The sequence below is a fragment of the Lepus europaeus genome, chromosome 3 (assembly GCF_033115175.1).
Source record: "Lepus europaeus isolate LE1 chromosome 3, mLepTim1.pri, whole genome shotgun sequence".
In the NCBI taxonomy this organism is placed as follows: Eukaryota; Metazoa; Chordata; class Mammalia; order Lagomorpha; family Leporidae; genus Lepus; species Lepus europaeus.
In genome coordinates this window covers 86,857,992-86,880,022 of record NC_084829.1, presented here as the reverse complement: position 1 = coordinate 86,880,022, position 22,031 = coordinate 86,857,992, and the positions used below count along the sequence as shown (strand labels likewise).

The 22,031-nt window shown below is 50.8% G+C and overlaps 1 protein-coding gene across 1 annotated transcript in view; it reads left to right on the top strand.

Annotated features, from left to right (window-relative positions):
* Positions 1 to 19,408, top strand: part of BACH2 (BTB domain and CNC homolog 2) — a 381,025-nt gene extending 361,617 nt beyond the window's left edge. Inside the window, exons 6-7 of the mRNA XM_062187613.1 lie at positions 11,377 to 11,583; positions 18,637 to 19,408. Of these exons, the coding sequence (XP_062043597.1) occupies positions 11,377 to 11,583; positions 18,637 to 19,122 (693 nt within the window). The 3' untranslated portion in view covers positions 19,123 to 19,408. The remainder of the gene's footprint in view (positions 1 to 11,376; positions 11,584 to 18,636) is intronic.
* Positions 19,409 to 22,031: the final 2,623 nt, after the last annotated feature.

Here is a 22,031-nt window from a genome sequence, read left to right as displayed (position 1 = left end):
GATAAGCTTAACACATAGCACTCAGGCACTTGAGAGCTCCGCCTTCTTCCTCCCTTTCCTCCCCTCTGTCTGCCTTAAAAGGCTGCTGTACTCATCCAGACCCTCCCCCTTGCTCTTCCCCCCTTTGGTAGGAGGGAGAATGTAGAAGCCCCTTCAGAGTTGATGGATTGAAACCAGATAGTCAACACCAACCGTGTGCTTTTCCAGCCCCTGGGAGATTCTTCTTGTCAGCAAAAGGCCCCAGGCCCTCCCATGTCCATCATGGTGCAGCTGATGGGCCGCCCGCCCTCTGTTGGTCCAGGGGTCACTGCAGAAGCACCCCCAGGCAGCCACACAGCTGTCTGGTGGATTTCCCAAGCTCTCATTTTTAAGAAAGTTATTTTGAGGACTATTAGGGGGTAGAGGAGCCCTTTCGTCCACGTGAGAAGCAAAAGTGCTTTAGGGATAAACATCCCCAGAGGCTCCATCCGTGTCTCACCATTGCTGGGAGAGGGAGCAGGAACAACACCAGCCACATGGCAAGCAAGACTCAGGTGGCCAAGGAGACAAAAGAGTGAGAGCCGCCTGCATCCCCACCTTCCCAGTACCACGGGCACTGCCCCAGAGACCTGAGGGTGTGCCTGCCGTCTCTGGGCACTCGCTCTACTGCCTTGGTGCGTTAGTCGTCTTTTCGTGGCTTTAAAATACCCAAGAGGAACTTGTTGGGAAGGAAAAGATTTGTTTGAGCTTGCAGTTTAGGGGTTCATTGTTCAGAATCTGGGGGCCCCACCAGTCTGGTGTCTGGTAGAAGCTGGTAGGGGTGGAGTGGGTTCAGAAGAGCCATCACATGGTGAGCTAGGCCGAACTGAGCTTAAATAACCAACCCTCCTGGGAGACCTACCTTCTGAGGACAAGCCCCCAGTGGCCAGAACAGCTCCCAGCAAAAGCACCTGTCAGGTGCCATAATTAGATCAAATACCCACCCCGTCATACCTCAACCCTTAACATTAAGACTTTGTGGTCTAAACAGCTGCATGAGCTTGGGGAGCCAAGTTGTGTTTAGTCTGTAACACTTGCTGGCTGCCAGGAACCAACCTGAGACAGCCACCTGTGTCCCAGACCTGCCTCCTGAGCATAAGTGCCCAAGAGTGGGTGCCGGGTCATTTCTGAGAGCACAGGAAGGAGGGAAATGCAGTCCTCGCTGGGCAGGGGCACGTGGCAGTGGTCTGCAGTGCCTGGGCCACAGGCAGGTGGAAGGCCCAGGACGTGAACACAAGCAGACAGCAGAAATGCCGTGCGAGCGGAGGCGGCTTTTCACTGGGCCCCGTGTGGTATATGCAGCCTTGGCCTGAGCGGCGTGAAGCACGTGAGGTCTGAGCTCAGGCGTGTTTTAAAGAGGATTCTAGGGCTCCCTGTGCCAGCTGCAGGAATGGAAATGCCCTGTGGTCACTTCCTCTCCTTTGCAAGCCAGGCGGGTCCGTGCTCTTCTGTTCCTGCCTGGCAGAAGTGGAGAAAGACTAAAAAACCCTGCAATCGAGACAAGCTTCAATTTAACTGAAAGAGCGTGGAAAGGACACTGGGCTGGGGGCTGTTCATCTTGGGTTTGAGATGGAGGCATGAGCCCTGCACCCTGAGCCAGGTTTCACACCTGTGTCTTTGACCTTGAGAGGCTAGAAGATTCATGAACAGAGGGGGAGGTTTTGCACTCTGTCTGCTCACTCATTCCTTCCCTCCGACCACAACTTTTGTGTGATTTGCGTTTTGTCCCTGAAGCTGTTAATAGGTGTCCTGACGCAGAAGGTTCAGCACCGGGTCCAGTTCACCCACGAGATGAGACATCTGACCAAGCACTGGTGTAGTGAGCAGGACAGGCGCTTCCCAGCCTTTGGGTTTTGTCCTTTGGGAACCCCCCCACCAACTCAGCTCGGGAGGTTGCATTTTTCTGACATTTGCATACGTTCAAGGACTGTCCATTGCAGATACATCTCCTCTTGTCCCCAGCTGTCCCAAAAGAGACCTTCGAATCACCTTCCAGAACTCAGTGCCCTCGACAACACCTGGGTTTTCCTGTGTTCAGACGTTCCGTTGTTTTGCCTTAGAACTGAAAATGCTAACTCAGTGAAAAGGCACACTCATTCAACCTGTAAAACAGCCACAAACAGGACAACGCTCCCCTCCAAAAATACCTCCACATTTTTTAAGATTCTTTTTTACTTTAAAAAAAAAAAAAAAAAAAAGGCTCTGTTTGCCTTCCTAAACAGTGAAAAGAGAGACATTCGCCAGTACAACTAGGTCTTCCGTACTCTGATGCTCTCGCTTCTCTGGCTTGGAGATTAGGTTTCCCCAGAATTGTCTCAGGGTCTAGCTTAACGGCCCCTCTTGGCTTTAATAACTCGCTTTGGGGACCCACATGGACCCTGGTGGGAGCGTTGTCCCCGGCAAGTACACTGGAGGCCAACCCTTCCCCGCCTGGGTTGTAACCAGAAGAGGCGTTGCTGCCCCGGCTGCTCTCTGGCCTCATAGCTGTGCCTCTTCCTGATGTCTCTGTGCACCTGTGTGAGGAGCTCAAGGGTTAGATCACGGAAAATCACTTATGTGCTCCACGTTCCGTAGGATGTTATGGTTTTTCCATGTCAAGTAGCTCTTCTATCTCCTAAACATGGACTTCTCCTGTCTTTTTGAACTGTTCCCTGGTTTGTTTGTTTGTTTTAAAGATTTTATTTATTTATTTGACAGAGTTACAGACAGTGAGAGGGAGAGACAGAGAGAGGTCTTCCATCCACTGGTTCACTCCCCAGATGGCCGCAATGGCCAGAGCTGGGCTGATCCGAAGCCAGGAGCCAGGAGCTTCTTCCGGGTCTCCCACACAGGTGCAGGGGCCCAAGCACTTCTTCTGCTGCTTTCCCAGGCCATAGCAAAGAGCTGGATCAGAAGTGGAGCAGCCAGGACTCAAACCAGCACCCATATGGGATGCTGGTGCCGTAGGCAAAGGATTAACCTACTGCACCACAGCGCCGGCCCCTGTTCCCTGGTTTTAAAACAAAGCTTGAATTGGCACAATGTTGTCTTTTATTAATAATCATCGTTTGAAAATTACTTTCTTAAATAATAAAAGTGCAACACGCCCAGCCCTGGTATACCAAATTTAACAAACTTTCTGTGTGCCTACCACAGTATGTAAGAGGCCTATAAAAAGTATGTGAGAAATACATGTTACAAAAAACCTGCATGGACTTCAACATTTTTTGGAAGCAAAATAAATTTTCTGAATTATTTACTTAGTTTTACCTACTTATATGTAAGACAGAAAGAGACATAGAGACAGACAGAGATCTTCCACCCACTGGACCACTCCCCAAATGCCTGCAGCACTCAAGGCTGGGCCAGGCCGGAGTCAGCTCAAGCCTCGCATGTTGGTGGCAGAGGCCCAGGTACTGGAGCCTCACCTGTCACCTGCCGCCTCCTTTCCTGCGTCAGCAGGAAGCTGGCATCTGGAGCAGAGCTGGGACTTGAACCCAGGCGCTGCAGTATGGGATGCAGGCGACTTCATCACTACGTCTTATCCATTGCAGCGAACGCCTGCCCCAGCTGACCTCGTAATTCCACTTTCCACAAACTTCTCAGGCACCCTCAGACAAATCCGTATTTGAATCTCCAGGAGCCGGGGCTTCATCTTAATGGCATCACTCTGTGTAATTACTCCGCAGCTACCTTTTCGTGTTTCCGCCACATAGCTGTCTTCTGTGTGCGTGCCTTCAGGCAGCTCTCACAGGGCCAGCACATGCCCCTGCAGTGTCCACGGCCCCATAAATCACAATTTATTCCGCTGTCACCATCAACAGACATCCCAGTTGTTCCCAGTTTTTCCTCTCTTACAAAAATTCCTGCAGTAAACAGTTTTGTGAACATATTGTTAGCATAGGAGCTTTTTCATAGGCGAGGCAAAGGGTGTGCCCATTTATTAAACAGCACCTAATTACCTTCCCAAAAGGTTGCAGCAGTTCACATATCTTGTTGCAATTTGGGAGTGTCCATTTCTGCCCATTCTTACCAGTACTGGCTGTCACCTGTCCTTTTACGTTTTGCCCATTGATAGACAAAAAATGGAGACTACTTATGAGGTTGATATGTGTTTTGTATGTGTATCGCCACTTGTATTTCTTTCACTGAGAATTGCCAGTTTATATATTTGCCCATTTTTCTTTTGTGTTGTTTGACTTAAATTTATAGGAATCTGAATCCCTAGTATTAGGAACATTAACCTCTTCTCGTAAACGTTACCCACGATGTCTCTATTTATTTATAGCCTTTTTAGAGAAAAGTTTAAGTTTTGTATAACCAAAGTGTCAGTCTTTCTCTTTATGACTTCTAGGTTTGCTGTGTTCTTTAAGAAGTCAGCTTGGGAATTTTTCTCTTGCCTTCAATGATGAGAAAACTGAACAAGTCATATTAAGTAGAAAAAGGTCACAAAACAGGTGCATAACAAGGTCCTCTTTTGTCTCATACACGTGCATATAAATAATAAAATCAGTACAGAGAATAAGAGAAAATTGGAAGCAAAGTTGGGGAGTAGGAGTATAGGGAACGTTTCATTTGTGTACATGTAATGTTTGAATTTCATGTATGTGTATCCCACATAGGTTAATTTTTTAAATTGAGATGCCATTTCCATACCGTAAAATGCACACTGTTAAACAGTGGTTTTTAATATATTCAGAGTGTTGTATAGCACCACCATCTAATTCCAGAATACTTTCTTTTTTTTCTTTAAGATTTTATGTATTTATTTGAGAGGAAGGGTTACAGACAGAGTTTTCCATCCGCTGGTGCACTGCCTAAATGGCCGCAACAGCGAGAGCTGAGCCCGTCAGGAGCCAGGAGCTTCCTCCGAGTCTCCCACATGGGTGCAGTGGGCGTGCTTGGGCCATCTGCTGCTGCTTTCCCAGGCCATAGCAGAGAGCTTCATCAGAAGAGGAGCAGCCGAGACACGAAATGGCACCCACAGGGATGCCAGCGCCACAGGCAGAGGCTCAGGCTACTACGCCACAGTGCCCACCCATCCAGAACACTTTCATCACACCGGAAGGAAATTCTATCCCCATTAGCAGTGGCCCTCATTCCATACGACTGCCAACCCCAGGCAACCGCTAGTTGGCCTGTGGCTCTGCAGACTTTCGTGTTCTGGACATTTTGTGTAAATGCAGTCTTACAGCATACAGTATTTTATCTTGCTTCTTTCACGTAGAGTAATGTTTTCAGGGCTCCCCTCTGCCGTTGACACAGCAGCCAGGAACACTGTCCCGTGCCAGTACTTCATTGCTTTGTATTGCTGAATAACATTCTATTGTGCAGATCTGTTCGTGGGCCCAGGGACATTCAGAATAGCCACTCTGGGGGGTTATCAGGAATGGTGCTGCTCTGGGCATTTGAGTGCAAGATTTTTTTGTAGACATATGTTTTCACTTCTCTTCATTATACAGCTAGGAATAGAATTGCTGTGTCTTATGAATATAGTTAACCCTTTGGGGAACAACCAGACTGCTTTGCAAGGTACCACTTTACATTCCCACCAGCAGGTAGGAAGGATCCAGTTTCCCCACATCCTCATCAACACTTGTTATTGTGCACTTTTTTTTTTTCTTATTAACAACCACCTGGCCGTGATGCAGTATCTCATTGTGGTTTATAGGTGTGTTTCTGAAATTTGAAAATTACAGAGAAGTCACAGTCACTTTCCAAGTAGTAAGCTTTTTGTACCCAAAGCATTTCTAATGAATTGCAGTTTTCAGTAAAGACATACTAGAGAGATACATTCTTTGCACAGCCAAAAAAGTGCTGATGAGTTGCACGTGCTTTCTCATCATGTTTTACACTGAGAGGGAAGAGTGAGTGGACACTGAGTGCAAAGTGCACGAGTAGAATGATACTAGCGCCACCCAGCAAACCAGAGGCCCAAGCAAGTGCAGTGTGTAAGAGGTGTAGCTCTGTGTGTGTGTGAGAGAGAGACAGAGAGAGAGGGAGAGAGAGAGAGAGATCCCGAAGAAACGCTGAAATGATGTAGAAGAACCACGTCTGACTAACTCCTCCCGCCCAAATGCTAACCTTGAGACACGTGTTGTGTGTCAGATTCTTGCAGTCATGTTTGTGGTTTGGTGAATCAGGCCTGTTTTCTGAAGTGTCTGCTATTGGTCTGCCTAAGAAGAAGACCTGCCTGAGCAGCACAGCAGTCAGCTGTGCTTCTCACAAAAGCCGTGTTCTCATGCTGCCTGGAAGAACCATCTTAGCTCCTGGAATGCCAAGGCGTCCTGAATGTCTGGGAGAAGGAGCTAGGTGACAGCGAGCACTGAGCCAGAGACCCAGGGCCACCTAGCTATGAGGCCATTCAGGCTTTCCAAAGCACTTTCTCCACCCGCTGTCCAATCTCCCCTCCACAGTAAGAAGCCCATCAGCTAAGGAGGACAGGTGTCACCTCCCCCTGGTTCGCAGACCCTCAGAGAACCCTGGGACACAGAATGAAAGACTTGGCTGAGGTCACGCAACTAACGAATTACAGACCACGACTGAGTGACTCAGGGAGAGGGTGGGGGGACAGTTGTCCAGGGAACATTTCTTGGTCTGGGAGGAGAGACTTTTGTCACTGGCGTCTGCCTAGCGCCGAGTGGTCCCTGTCCAGCAGCAGCCGCAGGATCTCCAGCCCAGTGGGCATCTTGCTTCCCTCCCCCAGCAACTCCCTGTGATCTGAGGGTCTTAGCATGGCACACGTTACGGGCCGTGGAGAGCTGGCCACGTTGTCCTAAATCGTGGGGTATGGTGTCAACAGCACCCCTCTCCCATGACTCCCACTCAGCATCGGACGGTGAAGTCACAGCAGGAGTTAGGGCCAATTACCCCCAAACCGCTCTTCCACTGGGATCTCTGGAGGGAAGAGATTGTGTGCGGCTTTTCCCATAACATGTGCTTCTCCAGGAAGCCCCAGCCTGTGCACCAGAGGCCCCAGGCGAGTGAGGTAGGCAGGAGGCATGGCGAGGCGAGATGAGCCACATAGAGCACCATCTGAGTACAACTCCGTACAGGCAAATGAGGATGATCACGGGGCAGCCCATCCGGGCAACAGCCGTTGCTTAGGGATCGGAGCTTTTTCTCCGTTTCTGTCTCATATTTGCCTTTTCTGTAAGGAGTTACATCATTTGTTTAGAGAACTTTTTTTTTTTAGCAGGGAGTGAGATGGTGGTTGAGGCTACAGAATGGGAGTAGTGTTGGCAGGGGAGAGAAGTGGAGCCACACGGTTCCCCCTTGGCGAGAAGAAAGTGCCGGCCTCAAGGTTACCTGCAGCCGCCTCTGGCTGTCTGGCAGGTGCACAAAGCACCCAGGAAGGCACGTTGAGACGTCAGGCCCCATCCACATGTCACAGCTGCTTCCCATCTTTGTCATCTGTTGAGGCAGACGTCCCTGGGTGCAAGCAGGCACCATCTACCTGATGGCCGCAGAGCGGAGACCCAAAGGGCTAACCCTCCTCTGGTCATCACTCAGCCAGGCGGCACAGATCCCTGCTAAAGCCTGACCTCCAGTCTGTTGCATTCGACAGGGAAGAGGAGAGTCAGTGCTTGACTGGGGGCAGCCAAAATCAACACAAGCTCATTGTGCAACTAGTGGCTGCGGCCCATGGTGCCCTGTTGGCCCTTGGCTTGCTGACAAAGTGCCCTTGACTCTCTGCACCTCTGCTGGAAAGCGAAGGGGTAGGCCTGGAGCTGCAAGACATCAGCACCCATCTGCGAAGCCCATGCCCTTCCCACGCAGCCTGCCTGCCCAGAGCCATGTGTGGCCGTGAGGATGTGACCCAGCCATTGGCAAGGGTGGAGGTGATGGTTGGCAGGGCTCTTGGTCTGCTCAGGTTGGCTGCTCTCCACTGGGGAGAGGGCCCAGGCCATGGAAGTCAGACTTGTGCTGAGACGTCAACTCGCAGTGAACAAGCACAGAGCAGGATACAAAGATGGGAAACCCTAAGCAGTAATGCCCCAGAAGAAGGAGGCAGAGGGCCCTGGCCTTGGCCTTGGCCTTCTCATTATGTTTCCACTTTCCAAGGCCGAGTCCTCTTATGTGACCTTCTGGCCTCATGTGGAGAATGTGTGGACCACAGGAACTTTGTGGTTACCCAAGACAGGAATGTTCTACAAGGGACCGGAAGGCTAGGCACTGCCCTTGACCTCCAGGGCACATGCCTGCTGGCTTGGAAACTGCCAGTCAAATCATAAGTGGACTTGGGCAGGCTCCCACTGGGCGTCTTCAGGAGCACAGCCCGGACTCCCCACCTGTTCATCCACAGGTGCCCCCCTTGCTGCAGGGGCAGCAGACCCAATGAAAAACAGAGGGGACTTTTCACGCAGGGGGAAAAAAAAAAAACCTAGAGTTGACCATTCTCTGACCCTCTTTAAAAAGCAGCTCTGCTGAAATTTTATATGGCCTTTTGCTTCAAGGACTTTGACACTAGCGTTGTTGATTTTTCCTTTTTCCCGCCCATCCTCTCTCCCCTCGTGTTTTCTATCTGCCGTTGCGATGACTTTACCGACGGCAGCTCCTGGTAGAGCTCTCTTGCCATTGACTGGGGCCCAGGCAGTAGGTGTGTTTTCTTTCTGAACGGAGTAAACCCAGTGTAGAGCAGAAGCACAGTGACTTTTTCATCAGCAGAGGGGCAAACGCCACGAGCCCATAAAGGGCCGCAGCCTCTGCTGTGTGGCGACATCCGTGTCCCCAACAACAGACCTCTTGTGTTACGGAGACACTCTCCAGGATCTGAGTGTCCGTTTGTTATCCAAAGCATATAAAAGGGAAATCAAACATTCTTTCATATCATTATAAGCCCTGTGCAAACACCGCACCATGGACAAAGGCCATCCCCTGTCTCCCCCGCCCCAGCCCATAACAAGGAGCTGCTTGTCCTGGCTGTCTGTCTTTAGCTCTTGGAGCAGAACTAAGCTGAGAGTGGCATAACGTGCCCTGCTCTGGGCCAAAATTCTACAGGTGTCACGGGACAGGGTTCACCATGTGAAGGTTGAACGCCCATTGGAAGCCTCCAGCAAATGCCACGTTGAGTAGGCTCAGAGCTGTGAAGTAACTGACAAGGAAATTGCACCTGACCACAGAGAACTCAAGTGATCATTTCCTATGTTTGCCTTTGTGCATGGGATAAACTCGCCGCAGATGCCAGGCTGACTCAGGTCTGCCTGTGTGTGAGGCAACCAACGAGAAACCCTGAGTGTGGGGTGAAGTAGCCTTATCCTCACTCCCTTGGCAAAGAGCACCGATGTCACCCTGCAGCCTCTGGATGCTAACAAGGGGTTGCTTTCTTCACCCAAACGTATTTTGATCACTGAACCCAGGCCCCTGTGTTTTTCTGGCTACTCAGGTTCACTGGAATCCATGTGTTCAGTCTTCTCAGTACTGTGGACCCATCCTATGTGGCCAATCTGAGTTGTGATGTACCGTAAGGATAAAATACACTTTGGATTTTGAAAAATACACCACCCCAAAAATGTAAAATACCTCGTTTGTAATTTTCTTACTTTAACTGCATGTTGGAAATGCTACAGCTATATCAGGTTAAATAACATTAAAATGAATCTCACCTGCTTCTTTCTTCCGTTAATGGGACTGCTGGAAAACTGAAAATCACCTGTCTCTATTAAGTAGTGCTGGCTTAGGGTTAGACGGAAGTTTAGGTGTGTAGCGCCATCTGCTGACCCATCTGAGGCAGATGCGAACATGAGCAAGAATTAAGTAAATGCATCTGGGAAACACCTGGTGTTGGCCTAGCCATACACAATCCTCCTTTCTCAAGAGTTTCTGAAACAGGACCAGAACTGAACCTGGGGGGCTGGCGCTGTGGCATCCCACATGGGCATCGGTTCAAGTCCCGGCTGCTCCATTTCCAATCCAGCTCTCTGTTATGGCCTGGGAAAGCAGTGGAGGATGGCCCAAGTCCATGGCCCCTGCACCCACGTGGGAGACCTGGAAGAAGCTCCTAGCTTCGGATCCGCACAGCTCCGGCCATTGGGCCAGCTACTGATTTCCCAGGCCATAAACAAAGAGCTGGATCAGAGGCTTAACCTACTCTGCCACAGCGCCAGCCCCTGTTCTCTTAAGAAACATCTCAAACTGCCATAGGATTGTGGTCCACAACAGAGGGAGGACACACACCCACTCTGCAGGGTCCGGGTCCTCTTTTTCGATAATGCAAATTTGCTTTGATTTGTCAGCAGTTTGAAAGCAGGATTCTTGCCAATAAAGGACCTGTATTCACTATCTAGTGCCGCATGATAAATCACCCTGACACTTAATGGCTTGAAATACCAGCCCTCATTGAACAACTCTGACAGTTGCCTGGAGCCAGGAATTCAGGAGCCACCCATCTGAGCAATTCTCAGGATCTCCCCTGGGGGGAAGTCAGACATGAGCTGGGGCTGCAGTCATGAGAGGCTTGCGTGGAGCTGGAGAATCCCTCTCCCCACGGCCTCGTGCGGAGCAGCCTGAGTGTCCTCCCAGCACGGCGGCTGGTTTCCCCCAGAGCGAGCCGTCTAAGAGGCCTCCTGGGAAGCCGCAGTGCCTTTTTTGTGCCCTGCCCTCGGAAATGACGCCATTGCTTCCAGGGCATCCTAGTGCTCCCGAGGCTGGAACGCGCATCCCACCTCTTCCCAAAGGAACGGCAGTGTTACAAGAAAATGAGCCATGGAATGGCCGTGTCTGAGAAACACGATCTAGCAACATGCCTACCGTGTCTCTAGCACTGTACAGTAAAACTAATGCCCTGCTTTGAGATGAGCGAACGGAGACTCAGCTGAAAGAACTTGCCGAGCTCTCGTGTCCCATGAGGGCTAAAGTCCCCGTCTCCTCCTGACTCCCACCCCACGCTGGTGGAGCCTATCCAAGCTGCTTCTGTACATCCCCGGTAACAATGTAACTCAGAACCCTGCTGGATTGGGTCATCTTTCCAGCCTCTCCAAGGTTGGGGGTGGGAGGAGGCGCTCCATTCATCCAAGTCCTTGTCTTTTCATTGAATTGGGCTCTGTGACTTGTGCATGTAGGTTATGGCTGTTAGCATTCTTCTTACGAAGCGATACAGCAATGAAAAATGACCCATCTTCCAATATTCTTCCATGCCGTTTGCTTTGAAAAGATAACTACGTTATTATTTGTGTGTTCTTGTTGTCTTTGATTATCTGGATGTCACATTTGACTTATATTTGAAACAGGAAAGAATTGATGACTGCTTGCTTTCAGTTGCTTTTAGTTTTCGTTCTACCTGGTCAAAGGAGGTTGGACCATTATTTGCAGCGTTCTACCCATCAGAATGAAGAGGACCATCCAGCGGCCATACTCACACTGTGTCATTCTTGGTTGCAGGTCAAACTTCCTTTTCCCGTAGACCAGATCACAGACCTTCCCCGGAACGACTTCCAGATGATGATTAAGATGCACAAGCTAACCTCAGAACAGTTAGAGTTCATTCACGACGTCCGAAGGCGCAGCAAGAACCGCATCGCGGCCCAGCGCTGCCGCAAGAGGAAACTGGACTGTATTCAGAATCTAGAATGTGAAATCCGCAAATTGGTGAGTGGACCTGCCCGCTGCGATCAGCCGGAACCGCTGGGCAGTTACAGCAAGGCAGGCTGGAGAGGCAGAGAAGGGTCACCCTCAGGAAAGCTTGGATTTAGTTCTTTTTTTTAAGGTTTTTTTCTATTTGAGAGGTAGAGCTACACAGAGAGAGGGAGAGAGACAGAGAGACCATCCATTCACTGGTTCACTCCCCAAATGTCAGCGATGGCTGAGGCTGGGCCAGGTTGAAACCAGGAGCCAGGAGCTTCTTGCAAGTCTCCCACGTGGGTGCAGGGGCCCAAATATTTGGGCCATCTTCCACTGTCTTCCCAGGCCATAGCAGAGAGCTGGATCAGAAGAGGAGCAGCCAGGACTCAAACTGGCACCCCTATGGGATGCTGGCATTACAGGCAGTGGCTTTACCCGCTATGCCACAACACCAGCCTCTGGAGTTATTTTTAAATAAGTGATTTTTTTAGTAAGTTTTAAATAAGTTTCTCAACAGAAATACAGTAGCTTTTGCATCTGCAGTGTGTGTGTGTGTGTGTGCGCGTGCACGCTCACGTGGCGATGTGGTAGCATGTCACTGTTTTATATCCTTCAGCCATCTGCATAGAGCTGGTTCTTTATTTCACATTCAACATGTAATGATAGCTGGCATCTGTTGTATGCGTCTCCAAGGTCTCCTGAACTGGTTTTGGGGGTGATCAAATGAATCCTCCCATCAGCCTTGTGTCTCAGTTGTGTCCCATTTACAGAGGAGGAACCCACAGTGCAGAGAGGAGGTAACCTCCAAGGACACAGCCAAGTTTGAATGCCAGCTCCCCCATGCGATTCTACATCATGTGTTTGTAACACTGCCTTCCTGGCCTCCTAGCAGAGAAGCAGGGTTGGAGATTGGATGTCTCTAAGAGGACTTCGAGAAGTTTGTGGAAAAGGGAATTCAGAGATAAGTTTATTTTGGTGCAAAAAAAAAAAAATGTTGAAATGCACACATGGTTGGGGCCGGTGCCGTGGCTCACTTGGTTAATCCTCCACCTGTGGCACTGGCATCCCATATGGGCACCGGGTTCTAGTCCCGGTTGCTCCTCTTCCAGTCCAGCTCTCTGCTGTGGCCCGGGAGGGCAGTGGAGGATGGCCCAAGTACTTGGGCCTCTGAGCCCCCATGGGAGACCAGGAGGAAGCACCTGGCTCCTGGCTTCAGAGTGGCACAGCACCAGCCATAGCAGCCATTAGGGGAGTGAACCAACAGAAGGAAGACCTTTCTCTCTGTCTCTCTGTCTCACTGTCTATAACTCTAACTGTCAAATAAATAAAAGGAAAGAAAGAAATGCACACATGGTTTTTTTCGTAATACACATTTCCATGAATTCTTGGAAGATGCCCTAGGGCTGACTCTCTGCTGATGCCCCTGTGGTCCCAGCACCCTTGGGTTTGCAGTCCTGCCTCAGAGTGGCTGCCTTCCCTTCCCCGTCCCCAAGAGTGCTGTGTCTCAGGGGACAAGTTCCCATCCTCCAGGCTCCTTCCCACTCAAGAGGTTTGCCACCCATCCCCTTCCCCTGTTAAGCAGTCATAAGCTACAGCAAGTAAATCCCGGCTGTGTGGCTTCTGACAGCAGGTGGAAGGCAGTGGACTTAACTCATTCAGCTTGTCCTTTCTGTGTGCAGACAGTGGAGACCCAGCGTGGATCTGAGCCCGGCTGAAGAACAAGGAGCCCACGTGTGCTCCTGATCTGCATTCGGGTACTCAGACTGTTTGCAGCTACCCCGCTGCGGCATGGAAAACCAGTGTCCCAGTGAGAACCTAAGAGCAAGGATGAGATACTGGAAAAGCACAGGCAGATGTTCTGTGTTGCCAAGATAGCTCTGGACTTCTGGGTCTTTTTATTTCTTTTTTAGTTTTATTTATTTGAGAAACTGGAGTTGAGTTTCACACCCCAACTGCCCCCCAACAGCCAAGGCTGGGCCAGGCCTAAGCCAGGATTCAGGAGCTCCATCTGAGCCTCCCACGTGGGTGGCAGGGACCCAAATACTTGAGCCATGACCTGCTGCCTCTCAGGGTGCACATGAGCAGGGAGCTAGAATGGTATGTGGAGTAGGGATTGTATCCCAGGCATTCAGATACTTTTTGTAGCAAAGTAGGGAAACTCTGCCCTGTTCCACTGCTCCCTTTTGCCTACAAAGTAACACCTGTGCTCCCTAGTAAACCTTAAGCGGTCCTACATGATCCAGTCTGTAGCTGCCCCTCCAGCATCACCTTCCACTTCCTTCCTGACTTGAGGCTAATAAAATGAAACTGTCTGCAGCTCCCCCACGCCCACTGTTCTGTACCTCTGCCTCGTGCCCATGGTGTTTCCCCTCTTCTTTGGACACTCCTCTACTTTTTCCTTGTCTGACCAGCTCCTTAGTACATTAAGAATCAGGTCAGGGCCAGCGTTGGGGCATAATGGGTTAAGCTGCCACCTGCAGTGCCGACATCCCCCATGGACACCAGTTCAAGTCCAGGCTGCTCCACTTCAATCCAGCTTCCTGCTAGTGCACTTGGGAAAGCAGTGGAAGATGGCCCAAGTGCTTGGGGCCCTGCCACCTACATGGAAGAGCTGGAAGAAGCTCCTGGCTCCTGACTTCAGCCTGGCCTGGCCCTGGCCGTTGCAGTCATTTGGGGAATGAGCCAGTGGGTGGATCTTTCCCTGTCTCTCTCTCTCTCTAACTCTGCCTTTCAAATAAATAAATCTTTAAAAATAAATAAAAGTTTATGAAAAATAGAATAAAAAAATAGACTCAGACCATGCAGTATCTCTCCAGGAAGCTGGCCGTTCCTGAGTATCAGCCTGGGCACCTGCCTCACAACCTGATCTAGCCTCTGGCTGTCAGGCTTGACTTATCTGTGGCTTGTCTGTCTCGCCATCCCCCAGCCCTAGATTGTCAGCTGCTCAAGGAAGGATGGTGTCTAAATGCTGTCGCGTTCTCAGCTCTCAGGAAATCCCTGTGGCCCCCCACGTTGAGGGATTACGAGTTCCTTCTTTCTTTCAAAACAATTTTTTTGCTGTCATTTTATATACATTTTTTAAAGATTTTATCTATTTGAGAGGTAGAGTTACAGAGAAAGAGAGGGAGAGAGACAAAGAAAGAAGTCTTCCATCCTCTGGTTCACTCCCCAGATGGCCACAACAGCCGGAGCTAGGCCTGTCCAAAGCCAGGAGCCAGGAGCCTCTTCTGGGTCCCACAAGTCAGTGCAGGGGCCCAAGCACTTGGGCCATCTTCCACTGCTTTCCCAGGCCATAGCAGAGAGCCGGATCGGAAGTGGGGTAGCCAAGACTCGAACCAGTGCCCATGTGGGATACTAGTGCTGCAGGCAGAGGCTTAGCCCATTACACCACAGCACCGGCCCCTTCTTTCCTTCTCTGTATCTTTGTGTGTGCACATGCGTGTGTGTGTGTGTTGTGTATCACTTTGCTTTTTAAAAATTTTTTAAAAAAAATCTAAGCCCACACACTCACCAGATATAAAAAGCACCTTATTGGAATCATTTTCTTCAAAAACCAAGAGGTTATCATTTAATTTTCCACCCACTGTTAGTGTTTCAGTGGTGAGTGCGAATTCATGTGCTCATCAGATGCTCTTCGCTTCCTTAGAGCTTCGTGCTTCTAAGCAAGGCCTGATATCTGCTCCTTTCCTGCGGACTGGAACACTGTGACACATGGCCCCGTGTGTCCTTGCCCCTAGCAAGTGACCTGGAGCATTTGCAGATACAGTCAGCCACAGTGATGTGGCAGAACCGGGCCTGAGGTTGCTCTCGGGGTGCCCACTTCGCAGACTGCCAGGTTACCAGGAGACAAGTCCAGGATGTGTGTAAGATGTTTCTCCCCAAGGAGACCTGCCAGATGCGGTTTGTTTCGTGTCCACCCCACCCCCACCCCGCCAGCCAGGGCGCTGTGCCCACTTATCTGGCCTTGAGTGGCAGGGGTGCTGCTGGCAGGCGGGCGGGCCCAGGGCAGCCCACCCCCGCGTACTGCCACCCGTCACAGTCCCCAGCAGCCCCACTCTCATGTTGTCTCCCACACACCCAACTTGTGCAGACTCACATAATGTATTTCTCTCGAGTTGCACTTGTACATCTGTTTATTTTTCATTTTTAAAGCATGTTTTCTTGATCAATTTATAAATATTTGAGCAGGTGCCCTTTCCCTGTGTAAATCCCTCCCAACGCACATGCCCACGCTGCCTGCGAGACTACGTTCACATTCCTGCACGCTGCTGCTGCTGCCGCCGCCACCACCACCTCCCCCCCCCCCCGCCCCTCCCACCACCCTTGCAAAGGGCCCCCTGAGGACTCACTTTGTTGCAACTTCAGGTTCTTCATCCACTTCCATGGGGAGCCTCTCCTCTCTCATACAAATACCGATAGGAGGGGCCAGCACAGTGGCACAGCAAGTTAAGCTGTCATCTGCAGTGTCAGCATCCTGTATGGGCACCTGTTCGAGTCCTGGCTGCCCCTCTTCTGATCTAGCTCCCTGCACATTTGCCTGGGAAAGCAGTAGAAGATGGCCCAAGTGCTTGGGCTCCTGCACCCATGTGGGAGACCCGGAGGAGGCTCCTGGCTCCTGGCTTCAGCCTGGCCCAGCCCTGACTGTGGGGGCCACTGGGAGAGTGAACCAGTGGAGGGAAAAAAAACTCTCTCTCTCTCTCTCTTTTTCTCCTTCCCTCCTCCTCTCTCTGTAACTCTGCCTTTCAAGTAAATATAATCAAATAAATCATTAAATATATAGAGATAGGAAAACCTGAGTGGTGCCAACTTCCTATTCCTGATAAGGTGATGAATATTAGTCACACATGAGCCTCTGTGGGGTTGTATTAAATGGGAGACGCATCTCAAACCTTGGGACCGGACGTGAGGGCCCAGGCCCGATGCTTCTGTCTCAGCCTGCCCCATCTGGAACTCTCCACCGATCCCCTGGCTGTCCTACCAAAGGCCAGGGCGCTGCTGGTGCTGGTTGCTGGTGGCCGATGTGTTTGAGTTCTTTTACATAGACTGTTTTCTTAGAGCAGTTTTCAGTTCACAGCAAAGCTGAATGGAACATGCAGAGATGCCCTGTGCCCCTGTCCCCACGTGTCCCCACCCCACCCCCCCGCCGCCGCCAGAGCAGCACATTTGCTGCAAGCAATGAACCCACATTGACACAGCGTCCTCACCCCAAGTCCACACCGCGGCTGTGCGCTCTCTGAGCTCTGACAGATGCACAGTGAATGACTCAGAGCCACCTCCACAGTCCCGTCCAAGGGAGTCCCCGCCGTGCCACCTCTTCATCCCCTCATCCCACCCTAACCACTGGCAACCGCGGTCCCTTCTCTGTCGCCATAGCTCTTCCTTTTTCAGGATGTCAGGGAGTTAGAATTGACCTGTTTTTGCCCGTCAGAAGTGGCAGCCTAGGCCGGCGCCATGGCTCACTAGGCTAATCCTCTGCCTGCGGCACTGGCACACCAGGTTCTAGTCCCGGTTGGGGCACCTATCCTGTCCCGGTTGCCCCTCTTCCAGTCCAGCTCTCTGCTATGGCCCGGGAAGGCAGTGGAGGATGGCCCAAGTGCTTGGGCCCTGCACCCCATGGGAGACCAGGAGAAGCACCTGGCTCCTGGCTTCGGATCAGCGCGGTGCGGTGAACCAACGTGAACCAATGGCAAAGGAAGACCTTTCTCTCTGCCCCTCTCTCTCACTGTCCACTCTGCCTGTCCAAAAAAAAAAGAAAGAAAGAAAAAGAAGTGGCAGCCTAACACACCAGATTTGGTACTGAGTTTTCCACAAACCCCAGATTCCGTGAAACCAGGACACTGACTGCCTGCAGTTTTCTGGTTGGTGGTGATTTTGCTGGTGGCTTGCCTGGGCCTCAGAGAGGGAGGAGGGCTATGGCAGTGGTGGCCTGTCTGGATGGCCCGCCCAGGTGAGAGATGTACAGGTGTGTGTCAGGCTCCCTGGACCCGTATCTTTTTTTTTTTTCCTAAGATTGATTTTTTTTTTTTTTTTGGACAGGCAGAGTGGATAGTGAGAGAGAGAGAGAGAGAGAAAGGTCTTCCTTTTTGCCGTTGGTTCACCCTCCAATGGCTGCTGCGGCCGGCGCATCGCACTGATCCGAAGCCAGGAACCAAGTGCTTCTCCTGGTCTCCCATGCGGGTGCAGGGCCCAAGGACTTGGGCCATCCTCCACTGCCTTCCCGGGCCATAGCAGAGAGCTGGCCTGGAAGAGAGGCAACCGGGATAGAATCCGGCGCCCCAACCGGGACTAGAACCCGGTGTGCCGGCGCCACAAGGCAGAGGATTAGCCTGTTAAGCCACGGCGCCGGCCCGATTTTTTTTTTTTTTTTCTAAGATTGATTTATGTGGGGGCCAGCACTGTGGCATAGCGGGTTAAAACCCTGGTCTGCAGCACCGGCATCCCATATAGACGCCAGTTCCGCTTTGCTTCCAATCCAGCTCCCTGCTAACGTGCCTGGGAAGGCAGCGGAGGATCGCCCAGGTCCTTAGACCCCTGTACCCAAGTGGGAGACCAGAGGAAGCTCCTGGCTCCTTGCCTCGGATCAGCCCAGCTCTAGCCGTTTTGAGCATTTGGGGAGTGAACCAGCAGGTGGAAGATATCTCTTTATCTCTCTCTCTCTCTCTCTCTTTCAAATAAATCTTTTTTTAACATTTATTTTATTTATTTATTTATTTGAAAGGCTGACTAACAGAAAGAGATCTTGCATTTGCTGGTTCACTCCCCAAATTACTGCAACAGCCAAGACTGGGCCAGGCCGAAGCCAGGAGCCTGGAACTCCATCCAGGTGTCTCACATGGGTGGCAGGGGTCTGAGCACCTGGACCATCCTCTGCTGCTTTCTCAAGTGCATTAGCAGGGAGCTGGCTCAGAAGCAGAGCAGCAGGGACTTGAACCGGCAACCATATGGGATGCTGGCATTGTAGGCCATAGCTCAGCAGAGAATATGCAAAGGTTGGAGACACTCCCACCCCACCCCATCCCCGGAATGAGGTGCTGTGTGTAACCCAGGCCTGCTGAAGCCCTCTCTCTTGTTCCCATGCAGGTGTGTGAGAAAGAGAAGCTATTGTCAGAGAGGAACCAGCTGAAAGCGTGCATGGGAGAACTGCTAGACAACTTCTCCTGCCTCTCCCAGGAAGTGTGCCGAGACATCCAGAGCCCTGAGCAGATCCAGGCCCTGCACCGCTATTGCCCCGTCCTCAGACCCATGGATCTCCCCGCAGCCTCCAGTGTTAGCCCTGCGCCCCTGGGCGTCGAGCAGAGCCTTGCAGCCTCCCAGTGTGCGCCTGGGGAAGCCGCACCCTGCTGCTTGGATCCCGGTGCCGCTCCCCCGGGGCCCTCCTGGGTGCCCAGCACCACCTCGGAGAACTGCACTTCTGCGAGGAGGCTGGAGGGCGCGGACCCGGGCACCTTCTCTGAGCGAGGCCCTCCCCTGGAACCCAGAAGCCAAACGGTGACCGTGGACTTCTGCCAGGAAATGACTGACAAGTGTACAACTGACGAGCAGCCCAGGAAAGATTACACCTCGTGACTCGGCTCTGCCACCCGGTCCTCACGGGCGCCGGTCACCTGTGGTCTGGAAGAACCGAGAAGGAATTTGGTGCACACTACAGCAGTCTCAGCAGCAATACTGTAGGCCCTCCTCTGAGCAGGAGTGACAGGAGTGACCTGATTCACAATGGTGCTACCCCTTGCCCCGGCGAGGAAGACAACAGTGCTGTCTGTCTGTCTCGGCTTCATTTCAGTCTTCACAGGGATAGACGATTAACACCTCTAGGACCCACCCACGGATTTTTTTTCTCAGTGGCCCATGTCACAAACCGTATCTCAGGAATTTCTTCTGAATGTTCAATTTTTTTCATTGAAGACAGCTTCTATACACATCAAAGTTTTATAGCTAGACTGTACATATTATATATAATATATATATAAAATATATATATATCTCTCTCCATATGCAAAAGTCCTGCATGCCTCAATTTTCTCATCCTGAAACTGGAAATGTCATTTCTCAGTTCTCAACAGGTTCCAACATTCCTCTTCTTTTTGTCTCTGATGCTACACTTCGTTTGCTAACTGTTAACATGGTCAATTTTTTCCCTTGCTTCACGGTTCGATTTGTACTTATTTATGGATGAAATTCAATGTTGGAAGCTCTTTTCAAAATTTTATTTCAGGCCTTTTTTTTTTTTCTCTTTCTTTCGTTTGGTTTGGTTTGGGCACCACCAGATGGTGTCATTTGAGCATTGTGGGTTTGTGTTTGGCATTTTTTTTTCTTGCAGATACTGTACAGTAACGGTCAACTTTGCCACTTGCACTGAGTTTTGGGTCAAACCTATTTTCTTAAATGAAGTTGTAACTTCAGTATAACTCAAGTATACTGTATATTCTTTGCTTTTTAGTTAAAAGGTAAAACATTTTAGCTAATGAAAAAGCACTCAGGTGATAATTATGTAGGAAAAACAATCTTGCCAAATAATGACTTCATCCTAGGATGTGTAGACAATAATCTGCTTGACTATTTTTATATTTCACCTCCTCCCCACCTGTCCCTAAGTCCAGTTTAAATGCAGATAGAGAGTTCAGAGTTGATACTGGATGTTCAGATTTCTAAGTGGGGAGAGTTTGGACATCTCACTCCAAAGTGCATCAGAATAGCAGAATCCATGCTTTTCTACCAGAACTCAGCAGGCGTTGGCTCCTAGAAATCAAGTCAGAACTGCTTTCTCACCCAGGGAGTCAGGCCCTTCGGTTCCACACTTCCCCAGGACCTGCCTTGCTCTTGGAAGTGTTAGGCAGTGGGCCCTTCTCCTCTGAAGGCTGTGGCTCACCAGCCACCCCTCTTTCCTACCCCGGAGCGGCCTCCCAGGACGTCCCACCTGAGGGGATTCAAATCTGAATGAATCCCAGCCCCAGGCGCCTGCCCCTAAGAGGCAGCACTTGGGGTTACCTCGGCTTACCCAGTATAGGAGAGAGCAGGGCGGGATGGAGCCCAGCTCCATCCCTGACGCAGGCTAATGCATTTCTTTCTCCTTTCCGCCTCCGAACGAACGCTTTGAGTTGTAGTCTGAGGTTTCTCTGCAGGTCTCTCGTCTGAAGTCAGCTTCCTTCTGAGGCTTTGGACAAGACACCGCCAGGAGCCCTCCCTGCCCCTCTTCCCCAAACACACGCCCCTCTCCCACCCCCCATCCTCACCTGATGCTAATTTTCTTCTCTTGCTGCAAAAGGGGTTGGCTTGCAACCCAGAAGAGCAGCTTCTCTTGGCTCTGGCGGAGGGGGGGACGTGCGGGCCCCTGGCCACGTTTACAGGAAGGTGTGCCCCAAAGGAGGGGGCCCCAGCTCCCTCCCTCCAGTGGTCCCTGCCTTGCTGTGCAGCCCGAGGCCTGCTCCAGCCTGGCTGTGGAAGACAGTCCAGAAAGGTTTGATGTGGGGGTGGGGTGGTGGGCAGTGGGGACTAGATGGTTGACTTCGTTTCTTTATTTGTGCCATTGTTTGGACAATATTAAAGCTGCATGTAAAGGGGAAATTAGTATATGATTAGTAGGCAAAAAGTGAAATCATAGTAACATGTTTTAGTATTATTAACTTTTTTCTGTACAAATATTAGCGCTAAATGTTGAAATATGTATGAATGCCAGAAATTTGTTGGTTCATGCAGTAGGATTTTTTTTTTAACAAAAGGCTTTTCTTTTTTGAGATAGTTCCACTTGGAAAGCCTGCCTCTGGGTTTCTGGTTTCTCTCACGTGCGTGTGTATGTGTGTGCGCTCGTCTGAGACGGATTGTGATGGAGCTCTGTTTCCTTATGGTCGGTGGGTGGAACGTGTTGGCCTCGCAGAACGGTTCTGTGCTTCCCCGTGAGGTTTGCCTTTGTGGAGAACTGGTGACAGCTGGAATGAAAACGCAGTGTCAATCACGCGGTAGCTCAGAAGGCCTGTGCTGGGGTGGAGGAGTCGGCAGACAGTATTGTGTGTTTCTAACTCTGGTTGCCTTGTTGTCAGTGACCTCTGCTTTTCGTTTTGTAAAGGAATGTTTTCTGCTCATACCATAACCAGGTCCACACCAGCTCGTTGGCTTGATTTACCCTGGTCGCAACACACGTGCAACTGGTCGTACTGGCCACGGAGCATCCTCTTCCCCCTTTCCTGTTCAGTGGCCCAAACCTGTGTGGCAGCCTTTCATGGAGGCCAGGGGTCTCTTGACCTCTCCCCACCCCAAGGCAGCCCTCCTCTTCCTCTTCCTCCTCCTCCCCCCACCATCCTCCGCCTCCCTTTCTTCTTCTACCCGGTCCCTGCCATTGGAACTGGTGAAAACATTACTCTTTCAACTTCTTAGGGATTGTTAATAAGTTACTCACTGTCCACCATGAACAGCGACTGGCTTCATGCAGTTGTCCGTGTGACATGTTGGTGTCTTTGGCCATTCCGAACCATGTGCTTGGC